Genomic DNA, 25642 nt, shown 5'->3' with positions numbered 1-25642 from the left:
AAATACCATGTGTCAGGAGGAAAGGCACACAAAGAAAGGGGACCCTTCTCACACATTTGGGATATGTCCAAGGGCTTATTTGTAAGCCTGCAGGGTGTGGCAGGTAAGCCTCCACCTCAAAGACCGTGGCCTCCTCCCATGTAATTGCTCTTCATCTGATCAAGCTGCATGACATTCCTAAAGACTGTTAAAAGACAGAGTCAACTGCCATCAGCGTATTCCCGGTGACGTCGCGGCGCTTAGTGGGATATCAGTGTGTCAGTAGCTCAGGTTTCCGCCTCAGAAAAAAAACTCTTTGAAAGTTTGATTTACATTTAACTGAAGAAGTAGACGTGTGAGATTGACAAAATCTCAAATATTCACCATAGCAGGCGACGCACTCTTCACAGTGTCCATGGAGGTAAGAGAAAGGATGCATCCTTAGGCAAAACAGAGATGTGGCCCTTTGATAATACTAAGCCAACGTGGAGCGGCTGGTAGATGAGTCCTGTGATGATAAAACGGCCCTGACTGACAGCTCTGATAAGGGCCCTAACAAAGAGAAAGTGGAGATTAAGGGGTTCCTTTTCAGACAGTTAAGTGGACTGCCCAGAGGACACTCCAAAACAAGGCTCATCTGTCAGGAGCGGGGGGAATGGATACCGTCATTGACACTTCATCCAGGCCTTGATAGTATCTAGGAATGCCTGTAAAAGAATGCGTCGTCATTTATAAAGGCCTTTTTTTAAGCAGGCAGGTTTTGAAAGATGACATCACATTTTTTTTTTCTTTTCTCCCAAACACAGACCCATAGATGGACAGTAGACAAAGGAAGTGAAAAAAAGTGCAGCAAAGAAAAGTGTCGTGGGGTCTGTCGAGGTTTGGAATCCAGATGCAGAATGGGAGTTTAACCGTGGAGTTTTAATCGAAACATAAACCATAAAGAACAACGCTAGAGGAGGGTGAGGACAGAAGCGAACAAGACTAGAGCACGACTAGACGTAGAAAAGACTTGACATGACAAGACGATGACTTGAAGAGACTTGAGGATGACGATCACCTGACTTGACTTGGAGGCTTGACTCGATGGAGCAAGATGAGACAATGACTCCACCAGACTGTTTCTCGGCTTGAACATTTGAGACACAACAAGACGAGAGAATTGCTTGACCAGACCAAACACACGTAGCACAAAACTGTGTTAACTGGCTCATGTATTCACCACAAAATGGGCAATACACTTCTGCTGCCATCCATGCTGCGTCACTATGAACTCACGTCCGATTCTACTCGACTGTGCAGGTACCTACCTTTTCTGGTTTGAAACGCAACTTGGAAATTTGTTTTGGCATTTGTAAATTTGTTTCATAGAAGATGGACAGTTTCTTGACTTGACATGGAGACTTAACATGACAAAACGAGATGATGACTAGCAACCGAGTTGATGAGACTCGACCAGTTTGAATCTTGAATTGACTGGGCAAGACGAGGCCAAAACTTGTGTAGACAAGAAGTAACTCGACCAAACTTATACTTGACTTGACGTGGAGACTTGACGAAACTTGACAAGGAGACAGTGACTTGACAAGGACTTGCGGAAACGTGCCACGCAGATGTTATGGCAGAGGAAAAGGCAACGACACTGGAGCACAGAAACACACAAAGCGAGACATCAGGTGCCATCAATGAAGAGATTTAAAAGAGGAAATAAACAACCCAATGTTCATCAACTTACAGACGTACAAAACACTGGTGACACGTCACAACAAGCTTATATTGCATTATCTGTAAATGAATCTCAGTTATTCATTTTTCATTTCCAATTTTACATCCAGAAAACAGGCCCCAAAACTCTGGCTATAAAAGGCATTCTATTCAACCTGAATTTCTGCCTTATATAAATGATTCTTATCGAGGCATATGAGGAAAAAGGACATCGTGTGAGGTGCGGCTTACATCAACACTTCATCGGTAACCATTCCTCACTTGACCTAATCTCTTTTCATGGCACAATCAAAAGAAACGTTAATGCTGATGTGGCAGTAATCGAGCAAGAAGTCTCAGCACTCAGCTCTAACACGCTATGGCACGTAACTAACAGAGGAAATGAGCAAACCACACAGCCAAATAGCAGACTTTCATTCAGAGCTCCAGTCTCCGACGCTTATATCGAAGTGCCAACCTCATTCACATACAAATAAGCAGACTTATGAGAAATACTGCTCACAAATTACTCTTATTTTTGTCTAGACGGGACATTATTTTCACTGGACTTACATTGGCAAGACCGAGTTTGGCTTGTAAAGTGCACGTATTGGTGTGTCATCAAACCGCAGCTTTTATGTTTCACAGTTAGAAATGCAGGGATCAAAAACCAGCCTGAGCTCAAATAAAAACGCATTCAGTTGTTTGCATCAACGTGAACATTAACTAGATAGACCAGGTCAACTATCTAGTCGCTTCTCACATCTATTGTATTTTAAAAGATTGTTGTCGAAACAGTCATGGATTTCAGACTTCAATTTTATATGTTTTTCTTCTCTTTTAAGGGACTGGTGTCATCCCTTACCACATCATCATGCAAGACACAACAGAGATCAGTTGGTTGTGGTCGCCCATGACTGAAGGTTTGGTTCGATCCCAGCTCCTGGCATGTGCCGTGTCCCTGAGCAAGACACCACCAGTCTCGATGGCTGCTGCATCGCAGCCTACTGCCGCCAGTGTGTGACAGTGTGTTTGAATGGGTGTGGCTTTGGTTGCTGGTTAAGCATGGAAAGCTCTATATAAGAAAGTTCACTGCCTTTTAGCAAACCATTAAGTGGGTCGCAGACAAGGTGGATGAAGTCAGCGCAGGGACTAACTTCCAAGCTGAGGTGGAACAAACCATCATGGGAAAATGAAGCTGCAATTTTGATGCAGCATTCGTTCACAAAATAAACAGAAGGCCCTGTGCAGTCGCTGAACCGTGACCGCCTCAAGAATAATTGGCTGTTCATTGTTGAGCTCAGGTGGTGTGATAGGTAACACCTGGACTGGTGTGACATTTCTGGACGCATCACAATTCCTCTTAACTTAGCTGCAGTCCACACAAACAACACAAATGCTGACCTGTCAATTCCTGTGATGGCATGGTGGAACGGTTAAATGCTGATGTTATAAGATGCATACAAAAACATCTGAGGAGGGAGAGCATGACGGAGCCTCATAAAAATATGTTTTAAGACGACTCAAAAATTGATAATTGAGCAGCACTACACAGGAAATACTGCAGTTTTTGTGGCTGTAAAGAACCCATCAACACAGTTGTGCCTGTTTTTGGAGATGCTTTTTTTATGGAATTTTAAACAGCAATATTTTAGCCAACACAGACATATATAGTATTGATCAGAAAAGTACTTTAATAACTAAAATTTTATGTATTACACTGCAAGCCTGTTTCAAATATCAAACTAAATAAAGTCCTTAAGTGGGTTTTTTTTGACAACCAATCAACAATCCAAAATAGATCCAATCAAACGTAGCAATACTCTGAATGAAGTTGATGGCTCTAACACTGTGTTTACCTATCTGATGCTGCAGGTGGGAAGAGTGGAACCATGACTGCACTGCACAGCAGTGGAGTGGAGTGGGAGGAGCCCAGGCGTGGGCGTGTGAGTGCTGTGGTGCTGCTCAGGAAATGAGCAGATATCAAAATACTTTTGTAGAAAAATGATGAGAAATGAGCTTCTTACAATTTATTATTGGTCTTTCACAACCTAACAGGTTCAGTCATTCATCAAGTCAGACTGACTTCACCAGTCACAAACATTCATTTGAGTGTCATGTTGCTCTTCATCGGATGCCAGGTGACACCACAGAACAATCGCTCTTTCAGTCTCAATACATGTAGAATATACTTTGATTTTCCAGTTAGAGAAGCATTTCTTACTCAGGACTTAAAACAGCTCCAAAGTATTAGTTATGGCCACATAGATCAGAAAAATAAAAACATATCATAAAACAAATTGCATCTTATTTATACCCTTTAATTAAAAATAATTTAAAGAACAGTGAGGATAAATAATATAGTGTTGACAGATTGTTTTATCACGCAATATTGTTATGCGTCCAGATTACTGACTGCGAGACTGGGAATATTCATTTGAGATAATATATGATACTAATCTAATCCGATCAAAATGAGTATGACATGAAGTACAAAGAATACCAAAACTGGAAATGAAATGTTCTCTACTAATTCTTAGAAAATAGAAGCAGGTTAACTACACTGACTTTCTTGCATGATTCAACGTGCACACAATTAGCTCACACAGATTATAAAAATGACACATACATTAGATATGGGACAAACAAAGGATATCTAATCTAATAGAACAGCGTCAGGATTTTATCTACTACAGTGTTTCAGTTGTTGGTCACATTCTAGAGGTATCTTAAGTCACTCTCTCCTCTTCAATCTTTTATAACTTCCTCTTCCATTTTTCTTTTCATCTTCTTAATTTTCAGGGTGTAATATTCCTCTTGCAGTTTAAGGACAGCATCTTGTCTCCGCAACACCGACATTTCCAAGTCCATCCTTTCTTGTACAGCAGCCGAGGGAGCATAGCTGGAGGAGGGCGTATCCGCTGGATCCCCGCCGACAGAATAATCCATGCCATGTTGATACTGTACCGGAAGTAACTTTGGGATGTGAAGAAAGGGGGGAACTTTGTGTTCCACCAGTGGAACAGCTGGATCATCTGAATATGCAGAGGGCGAAAGGTCTCCCTGGTGGTGTTTAATAGTGAATCTTTCACCTTGTGTGTGGGGGTTCCCATCATTATCGCAGCTGAAAATGGAGGACAAAAAAATATTAATTCGTTTAAATAATAGCAGTAAATAGTTCAACACGCTGGAGAGGGGCTTCAATCTAATCAAATGTCTGTCTGGTGGTCACTTCTGGACTTGCAGTAAAACCTCTGAAGGAAAATAACGGCGACAACGCAACATTTCTTAGGAGATGCTTGATCGTAGTCCATCATACTATCTGCAAGGAAGAGACATCAGCTATGCACCTTAGAATCCATCTCAGGACTATGGACCTAAGCAGTGGACTAACTGCCATTGCAGAACTACAGTGGTACCTCGGTTCTCGACCACAATCCGTTCCAGACGGCCGTTCGAGAAGCGATTTGTTTGAAATCTGAATCGATTTTTCCCCTTACAATGAATGGAAAAAGCAATAATGCGTTCCAAGCCTTAAAATAGGCTTTGGTAGGAGTGAATATAGCGTGTCTGCTGCAGGTGCGCTGTTCCTCTATGTGTGTGGCCGCTGCATGTGGGAGGGGTTGCCGAGTGAGTGAGGTCTCTCCAGAAGTGAAGAGGTGCCCGGTGCGTGTCCAGCTCTGAATGTGCGCTTCTGTGCAGTTTGGCTGTGACAAAGTCATAAACCAAGTCACGCTCTGTCCCAGACTCGCCTCATCCCTGTCCCAGCTCCAGCCCACAACAGGACATCAAACCCTGGAGTGAGCGCTCCAGCCTCGGAGGTGTGGAGAGCGAGCACCTCCCCTGTGACACTCTACCACGGTCCAGAGACAGGAAAGGTTATACACCTCAATATGAAGAAAAAACACTCAGTAAATGTAGCTAACGGGAAACGTCTGCATACAGAGGCTGTCTATACACAATAACAAAGCGCATCATGGGTCATCTGATCGGTCCGCGCACGTTATGTTTTTTCTGGCTTTTTTCAGGGGCGTTCGAGTTCTGGATTTTCGTTCGTAATCCGAAGCAAAGAAATCTCAAAATTTTTGTTCGAATTCCGGGACGTTCGAAAACCGAGGTACCACTGTATAGCCAAACAAAGACAGCCTCTCTCTAACTCATCCATCAGTTACATTTGCCCTCAGCCATGCAACAATGTGCATAACTGCTCTCACACAAGTGCTAAGCCTTCTAACTGCACTCAGCTTGAGGCCACAAGAGGTGACTTTTCAGGTGTGTCATACATATATGTGTTAGTTATGATATTTTAACATGTATTTGTAACTAATATCCGCCAATGTTCAAGATGGCAGTGGACCACTGGATTACCTGTTTTGCTCAGCCTCTACAAGTGATGAGATGGGAGACATTTCTCTTTGCTGTTGATGAGCACAGTTCACCACCGAAATGACCGCCCGGGTTACAGTACTTAACTGTTCAAGGCAAACTCCTTCATCTGTAAAAAAAAATAACATGGGAATGAGAATCTGACCCAAAGCACATGGCCTATTCCACACATGTTTGATTTACTTTCTTGTTTAAATTGCTCGCTCACCTTCACCCACTTGTCTTTTTTGGCGCTTGATCTCCTCTCTTGTCTTTGCCAGCAGATTCTCCCACTTTTTGCTACAGTCAGAGACCGTCCGATGGTACTGTGGGAAAGCTGTGTTGATAGCCAGAGAAATCTCTTCCCAAGCTTGTCTTTTATCTATTACGGTCACGCCTGCATTGCACTTTCCTCTGATAACGTCTCTTCTCTCCTGCATAAGCTGAATAAGAAAAAGGCATTCCCGATCCGTCCAGTTGGGTCTGCGCTTTCTGCTAGACATTCCCTCCAGTAATTCCATTGGCATCGCTTTCTGGTCATTTGTGAGAGAGTCACACATTTTAAATTAGAACAAAACTCTTGAGACTTCAGTTTCTTACCACCATTTCAGAAACACACCAACACCCAAAGGCTCACAAACACTAACGTAATGTTTAACAGCCAACAGGTTAAGGTGATGATAAATAAGTGCTTTTAATTCACCACTTTTAACAAACCACAGAACTTTCGAAGTAAAATGTATTACTGTACCTGTTTAGACGCCCACTGAATTCGACAAAATGAAGTTTGCAGGTACGGTATCGCTTTAAATGACCGTAGAAATGTTGAAATGCAGAAGACAAGGCCTTCTCCTCCGTCTCAGGGACAATAAGCTCCGGCGCAGAATGATGACGTTACATCTGGTGACGTGTCAGCTTGTTTACATGCGTCTTTGAGGACCAGCTGCTGACATGGCTGTGGACATAACCCTACTTTTTAAAGCCAGCGTCAAAACCGTCAAAACCAGAAATAAAGCAATAGGAATCGGATTCGATTCCACGAAAGATGAGATTCTTAAGCGGAGCAGACCAAGAAGCGGCTTCTCTCCGAAGGCAAAAGAAGTGGTGAGTCCTTCTCTGAAGCTAACTTTGCTAAGCGAGTTAGCGGAGACATAGACCGACTGTATGTGTAACGTCAGTCACTGCTGTTGTGTGGAGTTTCTGTTGTGTATCAATCTGTGCAACTCAATATCACAGAAATGTGTCCCGAAAAAAAGATTGAACCTGTGTCATCATACGGCTTCTCTGTTCCATAAACAGCGAGGAGTTATTTTTGTTGTCTCATCGCATATTACTTTCATGAATTAATAGTTGAAAGGTCAGCTTTGTTACACAGTTGCTGTCAAGTTTATAGGTTTCTATTCACCTTAAATACTGTTGAGTTGCTGAACATGGGCTGAACATTTGTTCTTCTAAAACACCGTACCCCGTTTTAGAAGAACAAATGAAGACAGAGACATTATTTAGGTTTGGAAATGAGTGCGCAAATCGTGATTGATGTACAAAACATTACAGGTTGAAAATGTTAGCTCCAACCTCCTCATTGTCCTCATTGTGAAGGTATCCTAATTGTAGATATCATATTCCTACATTAACTGTGATAACCACATTAACCCTCATTTGCGGGAGAGTAGACATCCCCGTAAAAACCTGTGATGTATTGAATATGTGGAATATTCCGTGGGAACACTGTACAGGTATCGGGTACTGTCAGGAGAGAGTATTTGACAAGTACGAGTACCGGTATCGATCCGGAGACATCCCTAGTGCTAACCAATGATCGCACTTTGTCAGTAGATTGCACGTGTCCACACAAACTTTCTATAACTATAAGGAATTGACCCTGATCCATCTTTGTTTATGATGCTCTGTAGTAGTCTCCAGTATGATGGCATGTCGTATGCGCTCCTTTTTGCTAACAGAGTAGCTCACAAGGGGACAGACCTGTGGTTGAGCAGAGTCTGAGAGGTTTTTCCGTGTGTGTGTGTGAGACAGGAGCTGTTCAGTGGTTCATGAATACAGCAAATGAAAACAGTAACTGGCAGTATAGCATTTAGTAGTGGGTGTTGGGATGGCCCGATCCGCAACACCCCCCCCCCAGGTCCTCCAATAAACGAATCAACATGATTCAGGCAGGGCACCTGCTTTGGCCTCAAAACACTGAATAGCAGTGAGGTGAGTGATTCTCATGCCGGACTGTTTTAGGTGTTGAGAAGGTTCACTTCCTTACTCAGTTCATGTGTCTCTCTTGTTGTGGATGACATAAAGTTCACAGTTTTCTTCATCCGAAGGTCTTTATTGATGTTTTAGTATGTAGGTAGGGATGTAGCGGTTACTGGCATAAATGGTATAAAGTGAATACATGGAAATGTTTAAGACTTGTGAGTCAGTTGAAGCCAAAATAAAGTTCCACACTGAGCAGTCTCTTCTGCAGGGAAAGTTGAGTGCATCAGACGCAGCTCGATTGACATGTGATAATTGTGATCGACTTCTGCCGTTTGGATATTTTTACATGATCAGCACACGGAACATACCCGTGCTGCATGGTGCTGTTCCTTCCTTGTGAACTGTTGAATTTCCCCATTGTGGGACTGGGACTTTTCTGATCTAATCTAAAGATTTTACACAACTCTGCTGTTTACAATGAATGAAACAGCACAATGTCCTGATGCCACGTGCAGCATCTGACCCAGTGATGCTGGGAGCTGCTTCAGCATCCTCAACAGTGACACAAATCATACAGCCGGGATTTCCAATGGTGTCTGCACCTGCTCTCCAGATATGTGTAGATTTCATTGTGCTGTTGTTGAATTTAATGTTAAATTAACATTTATTTTTAAATTTAATTTGCAAAGCCAGCAATACCTTGTTTATTTTGAAGCTGAGACAAGACTCTTAGCATGCTTTATTTGACCTGCATGTTATTATTATTGTTGTTGTTAATTAAGAACTGTTCTTCACTCTGCTCCTTTTTAATCTCTGTATCATGTAAAAAGAAATATTGACAGAATTGCATGCAGTGTATCAATCAAGTTGTAGTTAACGCTAGTACATTAAAATGTGTTGTTTTCCAACTTCACTTAATGTTTTAATTTTAAAGTTGTGCAAAAGCTATGTGTCCTTTGTCTAATGGGCCCAGAATTTCTATGTTCTGCATCACGTATACTTTTCACTCACCGTTGTTTGTGTGAAGATGTCACGACAGGCCGACTGCTGACACCATCACCGACTAATTTAATAATTGATTGTAGTCTACTATATAGTCCAGCAGCCATTGCAGCTCCAGAGTGAACCGAACATTTTCACTTTAAATTAAGTTATGTTGACAACCCTGACATATGATCTGATTTCAAATGTAAAACCATGAGAGCGAATTCAGCTTTTCAGTTGAGGGGCTTAAAGTCAGGCTGTGTTCTGCCATGAGAGTCGACCTATCATCAATGGCTGGCACGAAGAGACGGGAACAAAAAGGCTTTGCTCTGTGCCATAACTTCTAACGCCACGGGTCTTTGGCCTGACATGGGTCTGGTGAAAACAAACCCCTTCAAAGGCATCCCGAAGAACCACTTTACATTTCCCCCGGGGAGTCAGAACTTTTAAGTTGTACCTGATGTCAACTATCATACTGAGGAAAGCTTGAGCCCGGTCACATTCACTCTGAACAACTGGCTTCTTGTTTTTTCTCTCTCAGTAGTCGTAGGATGAGTGGTTTAATAAAAGCAATGGTGCTGATTCAAATGAAACCCAAACCTGTCCTGTGGTGTTTGCCCTCTGCTATCACCCTGCCCCCCCACTGCTGTCTCCGTCTCCCTGCATATATCATGGTAAACCATCTCAGAAATTGAAATTGGGAGTATGGAATGTCCTGACTGCTTACAGTTACCTTGTGGGTTTTTTTTCCCACGTCTGCCCCCGACTTCACTATCCCTTTCACTCCCAGTAAAATCCGACGTCTGCGTGGCTTTTACATTTTTCTTGTTATCTTCACATGTATGATTCCATAAACATACAGCAATAACATTTTCTTTCAGCTTTCGAACAATTTCTTTGCGAAAGTCGATCCTCCCAAGAGTCAGTGATTAAAGGTGGAAGATCAAAACGGGAAAAATATTAAATTAGGTCCCCAGTAACTATGTTGACGGCCGGCGCGTAATGTGCACCAGATGTGGGCGCCCTGACATGGGGAGCTCTCCAAGTTCCCAGTGTCGCTTCTTAAAAATAGAAAAGAAAGATCAAAGTTGACAAATAAACAGTCAGTCCTTGAGGTTTGATTTCCCCTCAAAATTATTCCAGGGACTAAAATGTTGCTTTTTCAAGGCAATACAAGGGCCTGATGGAGCAATAAGACGGCCTGTGTTAACAGGGTGGGGAATCTTTTCCCTCTGCGGGGTCGGTTTGGGCCACTATGATCTTCATTTCACCGCTCACTTCATCTCTCTCCACAGCAGGCCACCCCTTCTCTGGTTTAAATGAAGGAGGTCACCCTGAAATTGTTAAATTATGTGTAGAAAATAGTGCCTGGCTCTCCCTGCTGTGCCTTTTAGTGTTTGAATCCAGTCTTGGCTCCTTCTCCTGGTGATTTCTTTGAAACTCCCCAAGGTGTGGCAGTCATCCAGGGCCTAAACCTGTGCTGCTACGAGCATGAGCGTCTCTTCCTTGTGTCGGATTTCACAATGAAATTGAATGCTTGTGTGTTCTCCAAACATTTACTTTCGGGATTTCATAAAGTGATGCTTTTCTTAATATACTTCCAAAATGCTGCAGGAAACTTGACATTTTATCAGGCCAGGGTTTCGTAATATTCTGAGCTACACCCAGATTAATAAATGGGAAATGAAATACCCAGCACTACTTTCTGTCAGTTTACTGTTCACCCAAGCATGAGAACATCGCCTAATCATGTATGTGAGTCACATTCTGGACTTCAAAAGACTTTCTGTGTATTGTACTAAAAATCTTTTTTCATTTAGTTCATTTTTGGAGTTCATATATTTACACTAGTTTTGCTGCTTATTGTTCATATCGCCTCGTTTTTTTCTGAGTATTATGTTGTCAAAAACTGATGTCGATTTGCTCGTAAACCATGTGAATTGGGATCATAAAGCAAGACCAAAACTTCAGGAGAGAAGAAATGGGGAGTACCGGGAATGCATCCCAGCACAGGTGCAGGACCTGCTGCTCTTATCAGCAATGTAATTACATCTTCAGCAATAAAATTTCGTTAGGATTGAGAAAGGTTAGCTATTGATGAATGGCTCTGCATCCGTGGACACACCAGATCCGGCCGTCTCTCTGTATCTGGAGGCTTGTGTCCCTTAATACTTTTACATGTCCAACAAATGAATTCCTAACAAATGCGAGTCTTCCTTCCCCCTCCATCACTCCTACTGACGCGGTATGCACAACCCAAGACCATAAGAAGCTGCACCAAATTCAGCATCACTTCGCTCGATATTGGTGTCGATATCAATTTCTACATTTTGTTAATCCTGTGATTTTTTTCTTTTTGTACTTTGACATTAATAACTACATATAAATAACATTAATGAGCAACTTGTTTTTTCCACTCTCAATTATTAGCTTTTTTACCTGGAAGAATGGGCTTTTATATATATATATATATATATATATATATATATAATATCCTTCAACCAAAATATTATATATATCAAGTATTGCAATATTTGAGAATATTTATATATAATACATAATCACATACATAATTCTTTTTATACCAAATGCTCACACGTAATAGTTAAAGCATTTCTTCAAAACTTGCAGGCAGACACAAGAATATTGAACAGAAAAAAAAAGTCCAGAAATGAAAGTTAAGTGGAATAAAAGGTTTCAATCTAGCGATAAGTCTGCACTGCGACGTAGAGAATGCAACTGGAAAAAATCGAATGGTGCCATCATCAATTTCCTGAGATTAGATATCGTAAATTATGCAATAAAATGTCAATAGGAAACAGTGCAAGGATTCAAGTGTGAGAGTCTAACACTCTTTGACAGTTACTTACATGAGCGCAGCAGGCTCGATAAACAATGGATCCAGTGAATATCTCCACTAATTACACTTGGTTCTGGCTCACTGAACAAATAAGTCTGTGTCAAAAGGAAATGAAAATCTGTGGGGGGAACGTCAAAATGCTTTTTTTATTAATCTTTGATAAATGTGCCTGTTAATGGTTTCTTTCCCACTCTTTTCGTCAAGGGCCAGTTGATTTCATTTGGGGACATCTGCCGTGGGACCTGCGCCTCATCTTGATTTGCTTTGAGTGCGTGCAGCAAAATGTTTTTGCATGAATCATGACCATGAGAGAGAGGAAAAGTGGGAAACACGGATTGCAGATGCTGCTCTCTTAATCATGAGATGGTCACCAGATTTTCGGCGGCAGACTGAATGTTTCAAACACTGGGGCCTGAAGACCAGGCACGGTTATTGGAAGAGAAGCGCAGCAGCTGGGGACACTTTCCTCAGAGGCTTGTTTGGATTTTGACAAATATTAGTTATTGTGATTTACAATTGCTGAAATGCTTCAAATGCAGACGAGGGGCGCATACTTGACCCTGACACTTTAAAACACAAGAAAGTCTCTCCCGTTAAACCTCAACAGATGCTTGCACACCTCCTCTGATGGAGTCGAGTTTTCCTGATGCCTTTGTGACCGGTTCAGTTTAACTGTTTTAAGGCAATGAAGTATTAGTTGTTTGAGATCATCATAAAAATCTGATAGCATTCTGTAACAGCTTAACCACAGCGTAATTTGTTGAATCAGTTCTTCATACCTTTAATAGTTCTTTACTTTGTCGTCATTCGTGTTTGTTTTGGGTCTGAGAAGTGTCTTTATACCTGTAGTTCAATCACGGGGCACATTCATTCCCTTGTGAGTTCCTCATACACTGTGGTCTTGTCACTTTTTGATCTGTTTTTAACCACATTTTCATCAGTTAATTTCACTTTTATTTGAAAATAGCTAGTATTAAGTGGAGAAATCACACTGTATGTAATGGAAGATGACAAAGAAGTAGGAGAACTGAGAGCATTTTGAGTTAGATTTTTCTGGGGGAATCGACTCAAGCAAAGCCGTTCACAACACTTGATACCATCGGAAAACAGAGTGTGGACAACATCAAAGTTTTGAAATTATTACGTGGTGTAGTGTAGGGCTACACCATACCATTATTTTGATACTTGTAAAGTTAAAAATATTGTTTTGGAACTTTATAATTGAATTTGATTTGCTTAATACGTGCCGTGATAGGTATCTGTCCTTTGATGTGTTCTCCGGTCACAACATTTCGCCAACTTTTGTGCTTAGAGAACGGTGATGCCACAACTTGCGTGCAGTCGACTTGTCGTTGCAGCCCTCATGTTGTCAAAGATGTAACGTCCTCATTGAAGCCACATCTGATCACATTACTCTGTATTTGAAGCTTTTTAAAAAGTAGCTTGTGTAGAGTTCAGCTTTAGGCTCTGGCTGATGGCAGAAAGTACCCATTTTATTTCTGTTCTGTTCCCATATGAAGACATCTTCAGCCATGATATTGATTTGGACTTGTGGAGGAAACACTGGAAACATTACAAACCCTAATTTGCAGTTAGTTTAAGGCCACTGTGGGAAAATATCTGTACAACTAAGTCGCTAAACATAGTTAAATAAAGGGTTTTTTAGATTATATTGCGTAAGATTTACTGAACGCATTTAAGATTGTATTTTCCCAGATGAATCTAGCCATTAAGAACAGTGTCTACCGTCAACCATGATGTATACAGAAGTTAACATTTTAATGACACCGCTGTGGTCAAAGAGAAAATGCGGTTTGAAAAGAAAACTGGACCAGGACTCCATCACTGACAACATTTGACCTGAATAAGCATCTTAAAATAAATATTGTTGTTGTGATTGTCACTTGGAAACACATTGACTTTGAGTGGTGAAAAACATTTTTAGCTGTGGAGACATTTTAAACATGATTGTTTTGTCACCGTGCTTATACACCGAAGACGAATTCATGGCGTGATCTTGATTTGAAAAGTAAAAACGCCAAACTGTCTAATTAAATCTTTTGTCCTCCCAAGGGGCTTCAATTTGATACAGCTCTAAAGAACAGTTACAGGCAACAACTGTTGAAGAGATTAAAAGAACAAATTAGCCGACCGTGCTGAAGTTTTATCGTACTGACATGATTTACAACCTGCTCTTTCCGAAGTACATTTTAAACCCCTGGTTCATCATTCGGAAACTCATATTTTCCACACTGAGTTGACAGATATGGTGACTTTTTTTTTCTTTTCATGTTGGGTATCAGACCCAGAAAAGAAAAAAAAAAGTACCACAATCAGCATCTACATTTTTTCTAACCGCTCTGACAACTTCAGCTCATATCAAAGAAGCCTTAAGACCACATTGGTGAAGAATCTCCGAAACTTTGATGGTGATTTTGAGTGTTTATACGTCTGATTGGAGAGCCCTAGCTGCAAGAAGACTTAAGAAGACAACGCTGAGGCCATTAGGGAGACAGACGTAAACATGGTAATAAAATCAACATGTGGCAGAGTCTGCTTCACCGAGGCGTCCTCTCAGAATGCTGCTCGACATGGCGTCGGAGCGGATCGCCTTCGGTCAGGACCCGTTGAGACTTAAGAGCAAAGCAAGGCCGTCATCATTGAGATCTGTCAGTTACCTGGATTTAACAAAACAGAGAGCCATCCAAGGCTCTCCAGAAACCAGCCGGCTTAGTGTTTTTCTCTTTTCTTCCTTATAATAATCCCCCCTGATGGTTTGTTTGGGCTCAGCCAGGGCTGGAGGGAAGCAGTGGGGAGGAGAAAGTGAGGAGGTAAAGTGGGGGTCTTTGATGATGTTGAGATTAGATGCAGCCCGGCAGACTGTCTCCTTCTGCCTCGACTGCAAGCCCCGTGTCTCCCGTACTGACACACACACCTATGCAGTGGCATGAATACACACTCCGCTCTCACACGTGCTCACACACACATGATGAATGCAGCGAGCACCACGCACACACTCCTTCCTCATTGTTGGAGAATTACTTGCTATTTAGGGTCTTATGTTACAAAACCAATTGATCCCCATGACCCCCTGCAAACCCTTGAGGTTGTGCTGGGAATCTGAGCTCCAATGTATACACACACACACACACACACACACACACAGGAGACAGCTCTCTCCCCAGAGTAGCGCTCCTGACACACACAGCACGCGCAAAACACGGCAATAGAACTGAAAAACCTATCTGCCAAAACATCAAGTTCAAGCCTGTACAATGCGAGCTTGATGTTTTGCCCCAATAGTAGTCCTCACCTACGATATGTTTCCAAACTTCAGCGTCAGATAAACCCGGTGAACACGCGTCCTTCTTTTTACTGTGGCTCTAGCACACTCTGTTGGCAGGATAAAGGTACTACTATATCACGAATCGTAAAGTTAAAAAATGTACCTTTTGTTTGCTCAAATAATGTCATAATAATCTCGTCTAATAATATATGATCGCAATTAATTAAAAATGACTTTTACACAACACGTTTTTACTTTGTTGAATTGTTGTTTGTGGGATATTTTATTTTATTTTTATTTATTAACAGCGCTTTCCTAGTTGGTGGAACCCCCAATGACCATGGCAATAAATTCTATTCTGATTCTGATTCTAAAATGAATAAACACACTACTCTTTTTATTTCCTTGAAAATGGGACTAGATAGTGGCAGCCAAACCTCCATCCACATCATTATAAAGCGCGATAAAGTTGTCCTGAAATACCCCTTGCATTTAGCCTGTATTTATTTTTAGGGCTGGTTCATAATGTCTATTCATTCTTAAAAATCCCTCCAGGTAAATTCCAGTATTCGCTAATATCTTGGGAATTAATCTGCGTCATTTTGTTCAAAATGATTTATGTTCTGCTAAATTGTGTTTGGCATAAATGAAATGTTACTTTTGCGGTGTCATTTTTATGAGTATTCCCTTGATCCGTTTTAGAGAGAAACCCTGCAAGTCTTGACCTCTGTTTTCTCATCCACACAAAGCCAGTGTTCAAAGAAAGGTTCACCTCAGTCCTCCGTCCAGCCCTTCCCCAACCCCTGAAGCCCAACTGCTCAGAACAACAATTAACTCCCGACCTCTAATAATTGTATTATTACAGGGGTCGTTTTGCCTCGACAGCCCTTTGCTGTGCCCTGCGGCCGCGTCATACGTCACACAAGTGGCTTTTTGAAAAAGAGAAGGAGATCTGTCCAAACAAATTGCCCAACTTGGTTAATCTTGACACCTTCTCGCCGCATTTCAAACATCGGCTCCAATAAGACGCAGCTTCGGCTGGACTCCATTCTGGGAATGGATGTTTGGAAACGTTATTCGACAGCTGGTGCCGGATTACTTCTCACTGCCAGGGCAATTAGATAATTGAGGTTGTTAGAGAGAAAAGGCTGAAGGCCGAAGAAGGCATCATTATGCTATCAAAATAATCTCCCACGCTCAGCAGTGGCTGTCACAGTCAGAACCGTTGTGTCATTCACAGTCCACATTCTGTCTCCTGCTGGACGGAACAGAGTGAGCTGTGTGCTCGCTCTCACACGCTTGTCTCCTGCCAGCAGAAGTCTGTGGACTGGGAAGCAATTTAATTATTTGATCCAATTACAGAAGCAAACACTGGATTGAACCAAGTTTCTTTTGGTTTACCAGCGGAGATATTATATGTGTATGTGTGTGTACTCAGTCATTTATTCTGAAATAAATAGTAACGGGTCATCAAGCTAACAGCTATCGGTGATGATTTTGTATGTAGCAACTGCTGGTTTTATTTACGTCAAATGTTTGACGAGGAAATTACAGGTTTGGTTTGAAACATGTCTGGGGTAAATATTGTGAGTTCAGACTTCTGTCGCCTCTTGCCTTCACCAAATAGTAAATAAGCAGTTGACTCTGGCTGTGTCTGCATGGCGGTGGCAGAGAATCAGGTCTCAGTATTTCCAAACAAAAAAAGAAATCCAGTTTTTTGTTTCCGAGATACTAATTTAAGCAGACACTTTGACAAGCGGACTCATTCATGGTGTCATTCTATCTCCACAGATCAGTAACATCACCAAGCTCAAAGACTTTCTGCTTCAGCACAGGAAAGATTATGTGAGCGCCGGAAGGTAAGGAGCCGAAATAATCTGCCGTGTTCGCCGCTGACTTGGAATTCCCGGAGTGACTCATGAGTGACTCAATGTCATACGATTACCTCCATGACCCTTCCGGTCAACTCATTATCCCAATTAACTAAAATCAGTTCCATTCACACATCCATTCATAGTATAAGACTCAACTTTCCCTGGCCTTCCTGCTATAGTCCTCTCTCAGTTGCTTTAGTTTCATGTTCATATAAACCCATAGATTGTAGATTCATTTGGGGCATGGACTGTTTTTAAGTGTAGGAGACGACTGCACGCAGTGTTTCAAGGTGAGTGAACGCAGGGTTTCCACTACACGTAAGTGATGGTGGCACACAGCCACGTCTACAATGGGATCCGCCACGCCGTCAGAAAAAAATGCTCTCTTTTAAAGATCTCACGTGATCAAATGTAAAACAAAGCAGAGACATCAAAACACTCGTACCACACATCATGGACGTAGACAAGAAGATGGCGGTGTTGGTCATGTTATTTCACGGAAAAATCCAGAAAGAAACTTCATAATGACTGAAGTCTGAAGAGACGGACCACGTGAGGACGCTGCAAATTGCCGTTTCATTGACACCAGTCGTGGAAATGTCGAAACTTTCCCCTTGTTTCTCTATTGCTGAAATGTTTTTTTGTAGTTTTTTTTATGGGAGGAGGGAACCCTGCCACAAATTATATGTTATGTTAGACGCGCAACAAAACTTTATAAAGTGCATTTTTATTCCAAAACGTGATGACATGAGGTAGTGAGCTGTAGTTGTGAATGTTACAGAAACTAATTTTATAGAGAAACATAATGGTTAAAAAGAAAGAAAACGTAAAATTGAAAGGAATACTAAAGAGAAAAAAGTAAATAAGAAACAAACTGAAGTTATATTTGATATTCATTACATAAATATGGATAAGAGGTAGACAACATAACAGCTGTCTTCTTTGTTCCAGTCAGTCTACATGCCAGACATCATCTACGTGCATGTTTTCCTGTCCAGTGTGTGTCCTTCTGTTGGCGCTCACTGTAAATTCCACACAGTATTACACCAGTACCAGCGTATTTCTTTACATTTGCCAGTGTATGAGTTGGGTTTTTATTCTTTTTATTCAGGTCTGCTTTTTTTCCCCCTTTTTTTTAATGTGTAAATTTCACTTTGTGTAGAGCACATTCTTCTCTTCTGAAACAATGCCTTTGTGGATGTGTTTGGTGGTGAACCTTTGGGTCAGATTGATGACTTCAGTGTTCTCAGTGAAGCCTGGTGTGATACAGTCTTAGTGGAAAGAATGTCTGAAATGCATCATTGGATCAGTAACAAACATATTTACTGTGGGCTGTATGGTGTGTCACTGAAGGAGCAGTCATGGCTGTAAAACGTGTTAAAGGGTGCGATGTGAAAGTGTTTGCCTGAGAGGGATGAGGACTCATGCTTTCCCTGGAATTATTATTATTTATCAGTTTCAGCCTGTTGGGACCATGGTGTGGAAACATCAAGGACTGGTGGTGTTGAAAATGAGGTCACCCATTTTGATGGGTGGGAAGATTTCAGAGGTGCGGGGAAAGGTTTACCAGGAAGTGCACCTTGCCAACCTTGTTAGTGTTTCTACCTTTGTGAGGACCTGTCATTGCCCTAACCCTTCCCCCAGCCTCTCACCCTAAACCTAACCATCCAAAACACATTGCTAACCAGGACTCTGAACGCAGTTATTTTGGAGTTTTTGTGGAGTCCTGCAAAAGGTCCCCACAAGGAGGTGTGTTCAATGAGTGCCGCCAATGCCGTATTTGAGGAGCCGAAACTTGCCACTGTACTGGCTGGACTCCTGCAGGAGAGATCACTCGGCACGGAGCTTCAGCGGAGCACAGTGATCTGTGAAAACACTAAATGCATGTGTATTTTGTGTTCCAACTGACTCACATATCTAACAAACAAAACATTTAATGAACAAAATAATGTTCATCCCACTGTCTGTCTACATCAAGCCACACACATACACAGCTCCAGACACGTCTCCTATCCTGTCTGCAATGACTCACAACTTGAGCGCATGAAACAAACTCCTCAACATCCTCTCCGATGAGTACACGAAACGCCTGTTGTTCTTCCTGGTTTTCATTTCACCCATGGGTGATTTGGCTTGCTCAGTGCCGTCCTCTCATTGGCACTGTGGGCGTGTCACAGGCAGGAGAATCATTTTCCGGAACCATTGGCACCCAGATAGAGTGGTACTGAAAAAAATGGTGCGGGTCAACTCGATTATTTCGACCACTTTTGGCGGTGGAAACACCAAAACAAGGCTACCGACCACACCGCTCACTGGAAACGCGATGGTGAGAGTCAGTGCGGACCTCAGTCCACTAAAGCTGTCCAAGCTCACGGTCAGCAAAAGCAGTCTCTCTCACTTTGCATTGAGTCTATGAAAGTATGTCTTAAAAACCCTCATCCAAATCCCATTAAAGTTAATGGTTTAAATAGTGCCATCAGAATACCGTGAACAACTGAACTCAATGGCTTAGCTGGTCTGTAGTCAGAGAAACTGCCAAGAGCTTCATTTCAGCCAGCTGTTCTCCACTGCTCTCTCATGGGCCGGCGACACGTCAGTGTTTCAGCATGGCTCTCTGGAAGGGGATTACTGTGTTTCACGAGTGAAGGGTCAAAAGGCAGGCGGGATGTGAGGAGCCTTTTCAAAAGCATGTGCATGTAGGAACTGGCTGAAGGTCGGCAGCCAGTCGGGTGGTCCGTCGTGGCCGGCTCCACTCTAATTGTCTGGAATAAGTGAGCTGCTAGCCAGTGAAGCAGATCACACCCTGCGGGTGTTCCAGGCCTCCTCTTCAAGGTCCAGCTCTGCCTCTCAATGACACGTGTATCGTTTTGTTTAGTGGATAAGACTGCGACCTAACTAGGTCAACAAAGGTGTGCAGGTGCTGAAAGCAGTCAGCTGTTCTCCTCCTCCTCCTCCTCCTGCTCTCACAGCCACGATTTTACCCCAAAATAAAGCTGACAGAGCCTTGTCTGAGGCGTTGCAGACAGAGGATTTTACACTTTGCAGGAAGACGTCAGGTCATGTCTCCAGACAGAGTGTGACAGTCCAACTCCAGCACAAGGTTGTTGTTTTTTTTGGTCCGACCGCAGTGTAACTCGTGAAAAATACCAGTCACAGTAGCATTTAAAGGCTCTTGAACCAACCTGAAAATCCAAACTGACTCCCAAATCATCTCACATTATTTGCAGTTTTGTTCCCTTACTTGATCATGAGTTGAGTGTTAACAACCCAAATACCTTGACTTTCACACTGATCTATTAATGTCTGGGGTCGAGGACTGGTGGGAAACATGAAACGTTTTTAACTAAATAAGTGTAGCGCCGTCATCGTCCACTAGAGGGAGATATTTCCTACCTAACCTGCGCTTAGTTCAGCGGATGGTTTGGTCTCCCTTCTTCTTGTGATGTAGTTGCAAGTCATTGCATGGGTTTGTTGCCGGCTCACGTGATCCCAGTTTCACTCTCTGTCTCGTTGCAGCCTCATCTCTTCAGATTTCACGCGCATGACGGACAGCGAACGAGACCAGATCGACCAGGATGCTCAGATCTTCATGAGGACCTGCTCTGAAGCCATCAAGCAGCTGCGCAGCCATGGTGCGAGCCTCACTCTGGTCTCAGCAGGGCTGCAACTAACCACTATTTTCGTTATCAACTAAGCTATTCATTATTTTTTTCATTAGTCGACTAATCGCGATTACCTTTGTTTGGACCTATTTGGAATTTCTGTTTCTCCTAAAGTTGCTTAAATCATCTCACTGTGATACTCCGACACCATACATTATTAAACAAGTATATAAAAATAATGACACATAATCCAAGAACATGTATTAACTCTGTGAAGCATGAAGCATAAAACAGTAGACAGAGAGCATGATTCCAGAGAATGTGATATTTTCTCACTGCTTCAACCAGTTCTCGATGCCCATCCTGCGGCCCGTTTTTTGTTGTCGACGTCATCGATAACATCAACTCATGGTTGAAGCCCTAGTCTCCAGTGATGCTTTTGTCTGGTAAGCTCACAGCTGGTCTTTTTTCTTGTCTCTCCTGCAGCTGAGAAGCAGGTGTCCTCAGTGCAGGTGAAGGAGCACCGAGCAGCAGTGATGGAGCTGATCGAAATGTATCTGAAAGGTCAGACAATTCCGACTTTAAAACTGAGAGCTACATAAGGGAGAGTGGCAAACTTGTTTCGTTCACTCGCAGGAGTGTGTAAACTGTACTCGGAGCAGAGAGCCATCAGAGTAAAGAAGATGGTGGACAAGAAGAGACTGTAGGTTACTTCATGTTCTTGCATCTCGCACATCCGAATTCTGTGTAACGTCTTTGTCATGGTGCTCTGGCTTCAGGTCACGGCTGGGACCAGAGCATCACAGTCGAGGAGCAGAGAAGCGGCTGGAGGAGGAACCTGTCGGTGACAAGAGTAGCAAGGAGGAAGTTTCAGGTGAATATGAGGCACTTTTGTTGATGTTCAACCAACTCACTCGCATTCTTTACTCCTCTGAATTACAGCATCGATACGAACTTGTATTTATTCAGTTTATGTGCTCACTTATATGAGAACCTGCAGTGGCTACAGGCTGCACCGTCAGTGCCGTATTGATGTGTACCTTGTTGTGCTTCCTGCAGTCGACAGGAGTGTGTCAGAGGTCCAAGACAACAGTGTGAACCTGTGGGAGGAGCCTAGAGTAGAAGATGAACTGTCCCCGGAGGAGATCCAGATGGTGCGACACCTCTCCTTCATTTATACTGCCGTGACATTAGCTCTCAGTTCAGAAGGTCTAGAACATGGGGTCCAAACCGGTCCTCACAAGGCCAGGATGGTGCAGGTTTATGTTCCAACCAATCAAGCGCACATAGTTGAACCAGTGACGTTTCAGCAACACCAGACGGACGAACACACCTGACTGGTGACACGGTGTCGTCCTGACTGGTTGGGTCAAAAGCCCTTTATGGAACTCATTTCCCACCTCTGGATCGGTGGATCTTAACCTTTTTGATCTCAGGGCCCCACCCTTACCTCCACAAATGGGCCCCAGGTCCATTCAAGTAATAGTACTGATTCATTACTCTTGATTCCATTTGTGATCAATAACCATATTTAATCTACTGACACATGAACAAACCAAAACCTTGTGAAATGACATGAAACCATGTGATCATTGCAAAGATATTTGTCATTGAAAAGTCCAACCAGCTGGAGAACCAGGTGCAAATCATGTTCATCACAAGGAAAAAAAGAAAAAAAAATACACTTGATTCAAACTCTTGAGAAAATTGGAAAAACTTAATACAATTCTGAATAGAATTATAATAAAACCATGTCTAAATATCTTAAAATAAAAATAATATATTTTATTTAAACTCCAAAGAAGATATAAGTAAAGTGTAAATAAAAGTATCGCTATAAAATGTTCTAATACATTTTCAAAACTGCTTCAACAGGTGCTTTCATAAACAGTTTTTACCGGGGTGGCGACATCACTTTCTTTATCATTTTTTCTTTTCAAGAACTTCTCCATAGTTGTTAACTCTCACAGATTTGCAGCTGTCAAGTCAATTCAGTGACGCACTACTGCCACCATACGTGGCTCATGTATTACTGAGTGTCACGGCCCAAAGGTGTATAACAAGAAAACTTCTAGCGGCCCTCTAGGGGGCGCTCGTGGCCCAACGATGGGCTCCGGCCCTGTGGTTAAGAATCAATGGTCTTTGAGAAGGAAGTCATATTATGTTAGGTGTTTCATAATGTCAGTTAGAGCCTGACTAGAACTGATGAACATGCGCACTTTTAGAGGCTTATTATGAATATGAAATATGTGGGTCCAAATAAAACCATTCATAAGTGTACTCATTGATTTCAAATGTAAAAGTTGTCAGAGGTGAGACGTCACTGACTGGAGTGTGTGTTCAGTTCGAGCAGGAGAATCAGCGGCTGGTCAGTGAAATGAACAGCCTGGTGAATGAAGTCAGGTGAGTCTGCCACCACCCTTGAGCAATATTCCTTCCGCCGGTGCCGCCGACTGAAGAGTGACGCGTCCCGTTCCAGGCAAATCGAAGGCAAGGTCGTGGACATCGCAAGACTGCAGGAAATATTCTCAGAGAAAGTCCTGCAGCAAGTGAGAGAGCGCGGGTTGCATGTGTCTCTCGCGCCAAGCCGACTTTGAGCGCCGCTCTTTTCTCCTCCCAGGAAACGGAGATCGACAACATCCATCAGCTGGTGGTCGGTGCCACGGAGAACGTCAAAGAAGGGAACGAGGATATACGAGAGGTGATTGGTTCTGCATGCTGTTCCTCAGTGTGGCTTCTGTGGCTGACCCGTGTGACCTCCCTCCCCAGGCCATCAAGAACAACGCCGGCTTCAGAGTGTGGATCCTTTTCTTCCTGGTCATGTGCTCCTTCTCTCTGCTCTTCCTGGACTGGTACGACAGCTAACACACGTGACGGCGAGCTGAGTCGGCACGCGGGGCTCGTCTCCTGAAGATATGCTTCGAACAGCTCAACCTCCTGGACTTGAGGACAACTCTGTCGTAGTTGTTGACTCTGGACTGAAGATGGATCTGTGACCTCCAATGATGCCTGCATCACCTTCCACCGCTAAGATCATGTTTGAGCTTGAAGACGCTATAAACCTACTCATGCACTTGGACACCTCACCTAGGTCTTAAATATATTGAAATAAAATCTCAAGTGTCTCACACCATTTATGTATTGTCCTTCTAATTTAATGGTCCGCACGGTGTTCCACGTCCATGTTGCTCACTTGTACATGAACGTGAAGTTAAATTGTCGACATGATAGTCCGACCAGGTGTTCGCTCTGCACCACGCTGCTCTACTCCACACTCACACTTGTGTTAGGTGACTTGTGCGGTCAAATGTGAATGATCACTCAAGCCACTAGACGTCAGCATTGGCTCCTCTCAGGATAAACAGACCAAGACGTTCGCCGACATGACAGTTTTCCTGGTAGTGTTGTAGTACTTCCATCCGCATTTGCCAAGAGAAGGGAGCGCTCCGGCTGGGGAAAGCAATGAGAGGTCCTCACAAAGATATGAATATAAACGTTACAAGTCACAGTAATATTATTCATATAACGGCACATGGTCCTGTCACTGTCTTATTGATTTTTGCAGCATAAATATAGAACTCAAAGATTATTCTACTTTTCATATTCAGTTTGTGATCAGATTTTTTTCTGCTTTTTATGATCTGTAACCCAGATATTATTTCAGTTCTTGATTCATTTTGGAAAAATGACTACTGTATCTTATTCTTATGTTCTTTTGGGTCTTGGTCTGGACGCGGTCTCCATATGCTCCTGTCTCAGTCTTGGTGGTCTCGACAATAACACCAACTATTGGTGAGAAAATGTGGGCACTTTATTTCAGTTCAACATTTCAACGTAGCAAATGGTTTTTTCAATACACCGTTTGAAAAAAGTTACATCATTCGTGACAGTCAGAGAAATCAAAAAGCCACGGACAAGCAAAACTACTTTCAAGTTTTTCCACGAAAACACTCTCACCGTGGGCCGCCGACAACCTTCCACAGACATGGACACAAAGGCTTCGTGAAGTTTTTTTTTTTGTACATTTCTGCGTCTTCACTTGCGATGCACATTCAACACTGTAGCGTAAAGATTCGGCTGAGCAGGGAACAGCTGAGTGGAGCCAGAAGAACACTTCACATAAAACTGCTGACAGTCAGTCATGCTGGTTTGAACGACTCCATGTGTTGGTATCGAGGTGAGTGGAAAAAGTTGCTGGTTTGAAGAACGGTTTCTTGTTTCCCATTAGTTTCCTCTGTCTCCTGAGAGTCTCTTTCTGCCACGGATGGGATGTGGATTTGACTCGACATTTTCACTCACTGGACTTGGACTTGGTGTACCTTGTATCTGTGTGTCTCTTTAAACCGATGCTATGACGTTATAGCTCGGACAACCTGGCCAAAAGTCTCGACACAGAAAGCCCAGCAATATTCTTGACCTGGGTTACAGTGTTTCTGGCATTAGTACAGAGTCTGTCAATATTTTGTCTCAATATTATTCACCATTTCCCCACTTTTTTCTCTTTACTGAAATGTTTTAAAATGGTTTATAAATGGTATGAATAAATGGTTTATGCTTTCATGTTTTTTGGCTTTGTTTTAATAGACTTTTTTTTTCCTCAATTTTTCATTTGCTTTAAATGTTTTCCCTAAAATTGTGACTACTATTTTTTTAACATTAGTTTTCATTATTCATTGTGGACTTTATAGTGTTTGGGGGGTATTTAACTTGTATATTGAATATAATATCTCTTTGTGTTTCAACTGATAATGATGTTTTGTTTTCTATCTCAAGGTATTTTTGA

General features: G+C 42.4%; 1 protein-coding gene and 1 long non-coding RNA gene across 2 annotated transcripts; one reads left to right on the top strand and one right to left on the bottom strand.

The window, feature by feature from the left end:
• Positions 1 to 3707: 3707 nt before the first annotated feature.
• Positions 3708 to 7334, bottom strand: LOC128760770 (uncharacterized). Its single transcript, XR_008414864.1, has 4 exons — positions 6800 to 7334; positions 6278 to 6581; positions 6052 to 6178; positions 3708 to 4807 (listed from the first exon to the last, which is right to left on the bottom strand). It is a non-coding gene; the product is annotated as an uncharacterized LOC128760770 (long non-coding RNA).
• On the top strand, positions 6944 to 24973 carry stx18 (syntaxin 18). The gene is made up of 11 exons (XM_053868423.1): positions 6944 to 7152; positions 17175 to 17242; positions 20774 to 20889; positions 21346 to 21423; positions 21496 to 21562; positions 21639 to 21733; positions 21919 to 22013; positions 23204 to 23262; positions 23339 to 23408; positions 23480 to 23560; positions 23629 to 24973. The coding sequence occupies exons 1-11, from the start codon at positions 7000 to 7002 to the stop codon at positions 23722 to 23724; spliced, it is 978 nt and encodes a 325-aa protein (XP_053724398.1). The 5' UTR covers positions 6944 to 6999; the 3' UTR covers positions 23725 to 24973.
• The last annotated feature ends 669 nt before the right edge of the window (positions 24974 to 25642 follow it).

This window comes from Synchiropus splendidus, chromosome 6 (genome assembly GCF_027744825.2).
Source record: "Synchiropus splendidus isolate RoL2022-P1 chromosome 6, RoL_Sspl_1.0, whole genome shotgun sequence".
NCBI classification, from domain to species: Eukaryota; Metazoa; Chordata; class Actinopteri; order Syngnathiformes; family Callionymidae; genus Synchiropus; species Synchiropus splendidus.
This window is presented reverse-complemented; position numbering and strand designations above follow the sequence as displayed.

Excerpts from the sequence above, each read along its gene's own strand:
- stx18 (XM_053868423.1), top strand. The coding sequence starts at position 7,000 with ATGGCTGTGGACATAACCCTACTTTTTAAAGCCAGCGTCAAAACCGTC. Across the intron at positions 20,890-21,345 it reads CAAGCAGCTGCGCAGCCATG|CTGAGAAGCAGGTGTCCTCA; the intron begins GTGCGAGCCTCA and ends TCTCTCCTGCAG. Across the intron at positions 23,561-23,628 it reads GGAACGAGGATATACGAGAG|GCCATCAAGAACAACGCCGG; the intron begins GTGATTGGTTCT and ends CTCCCTCCCCAG.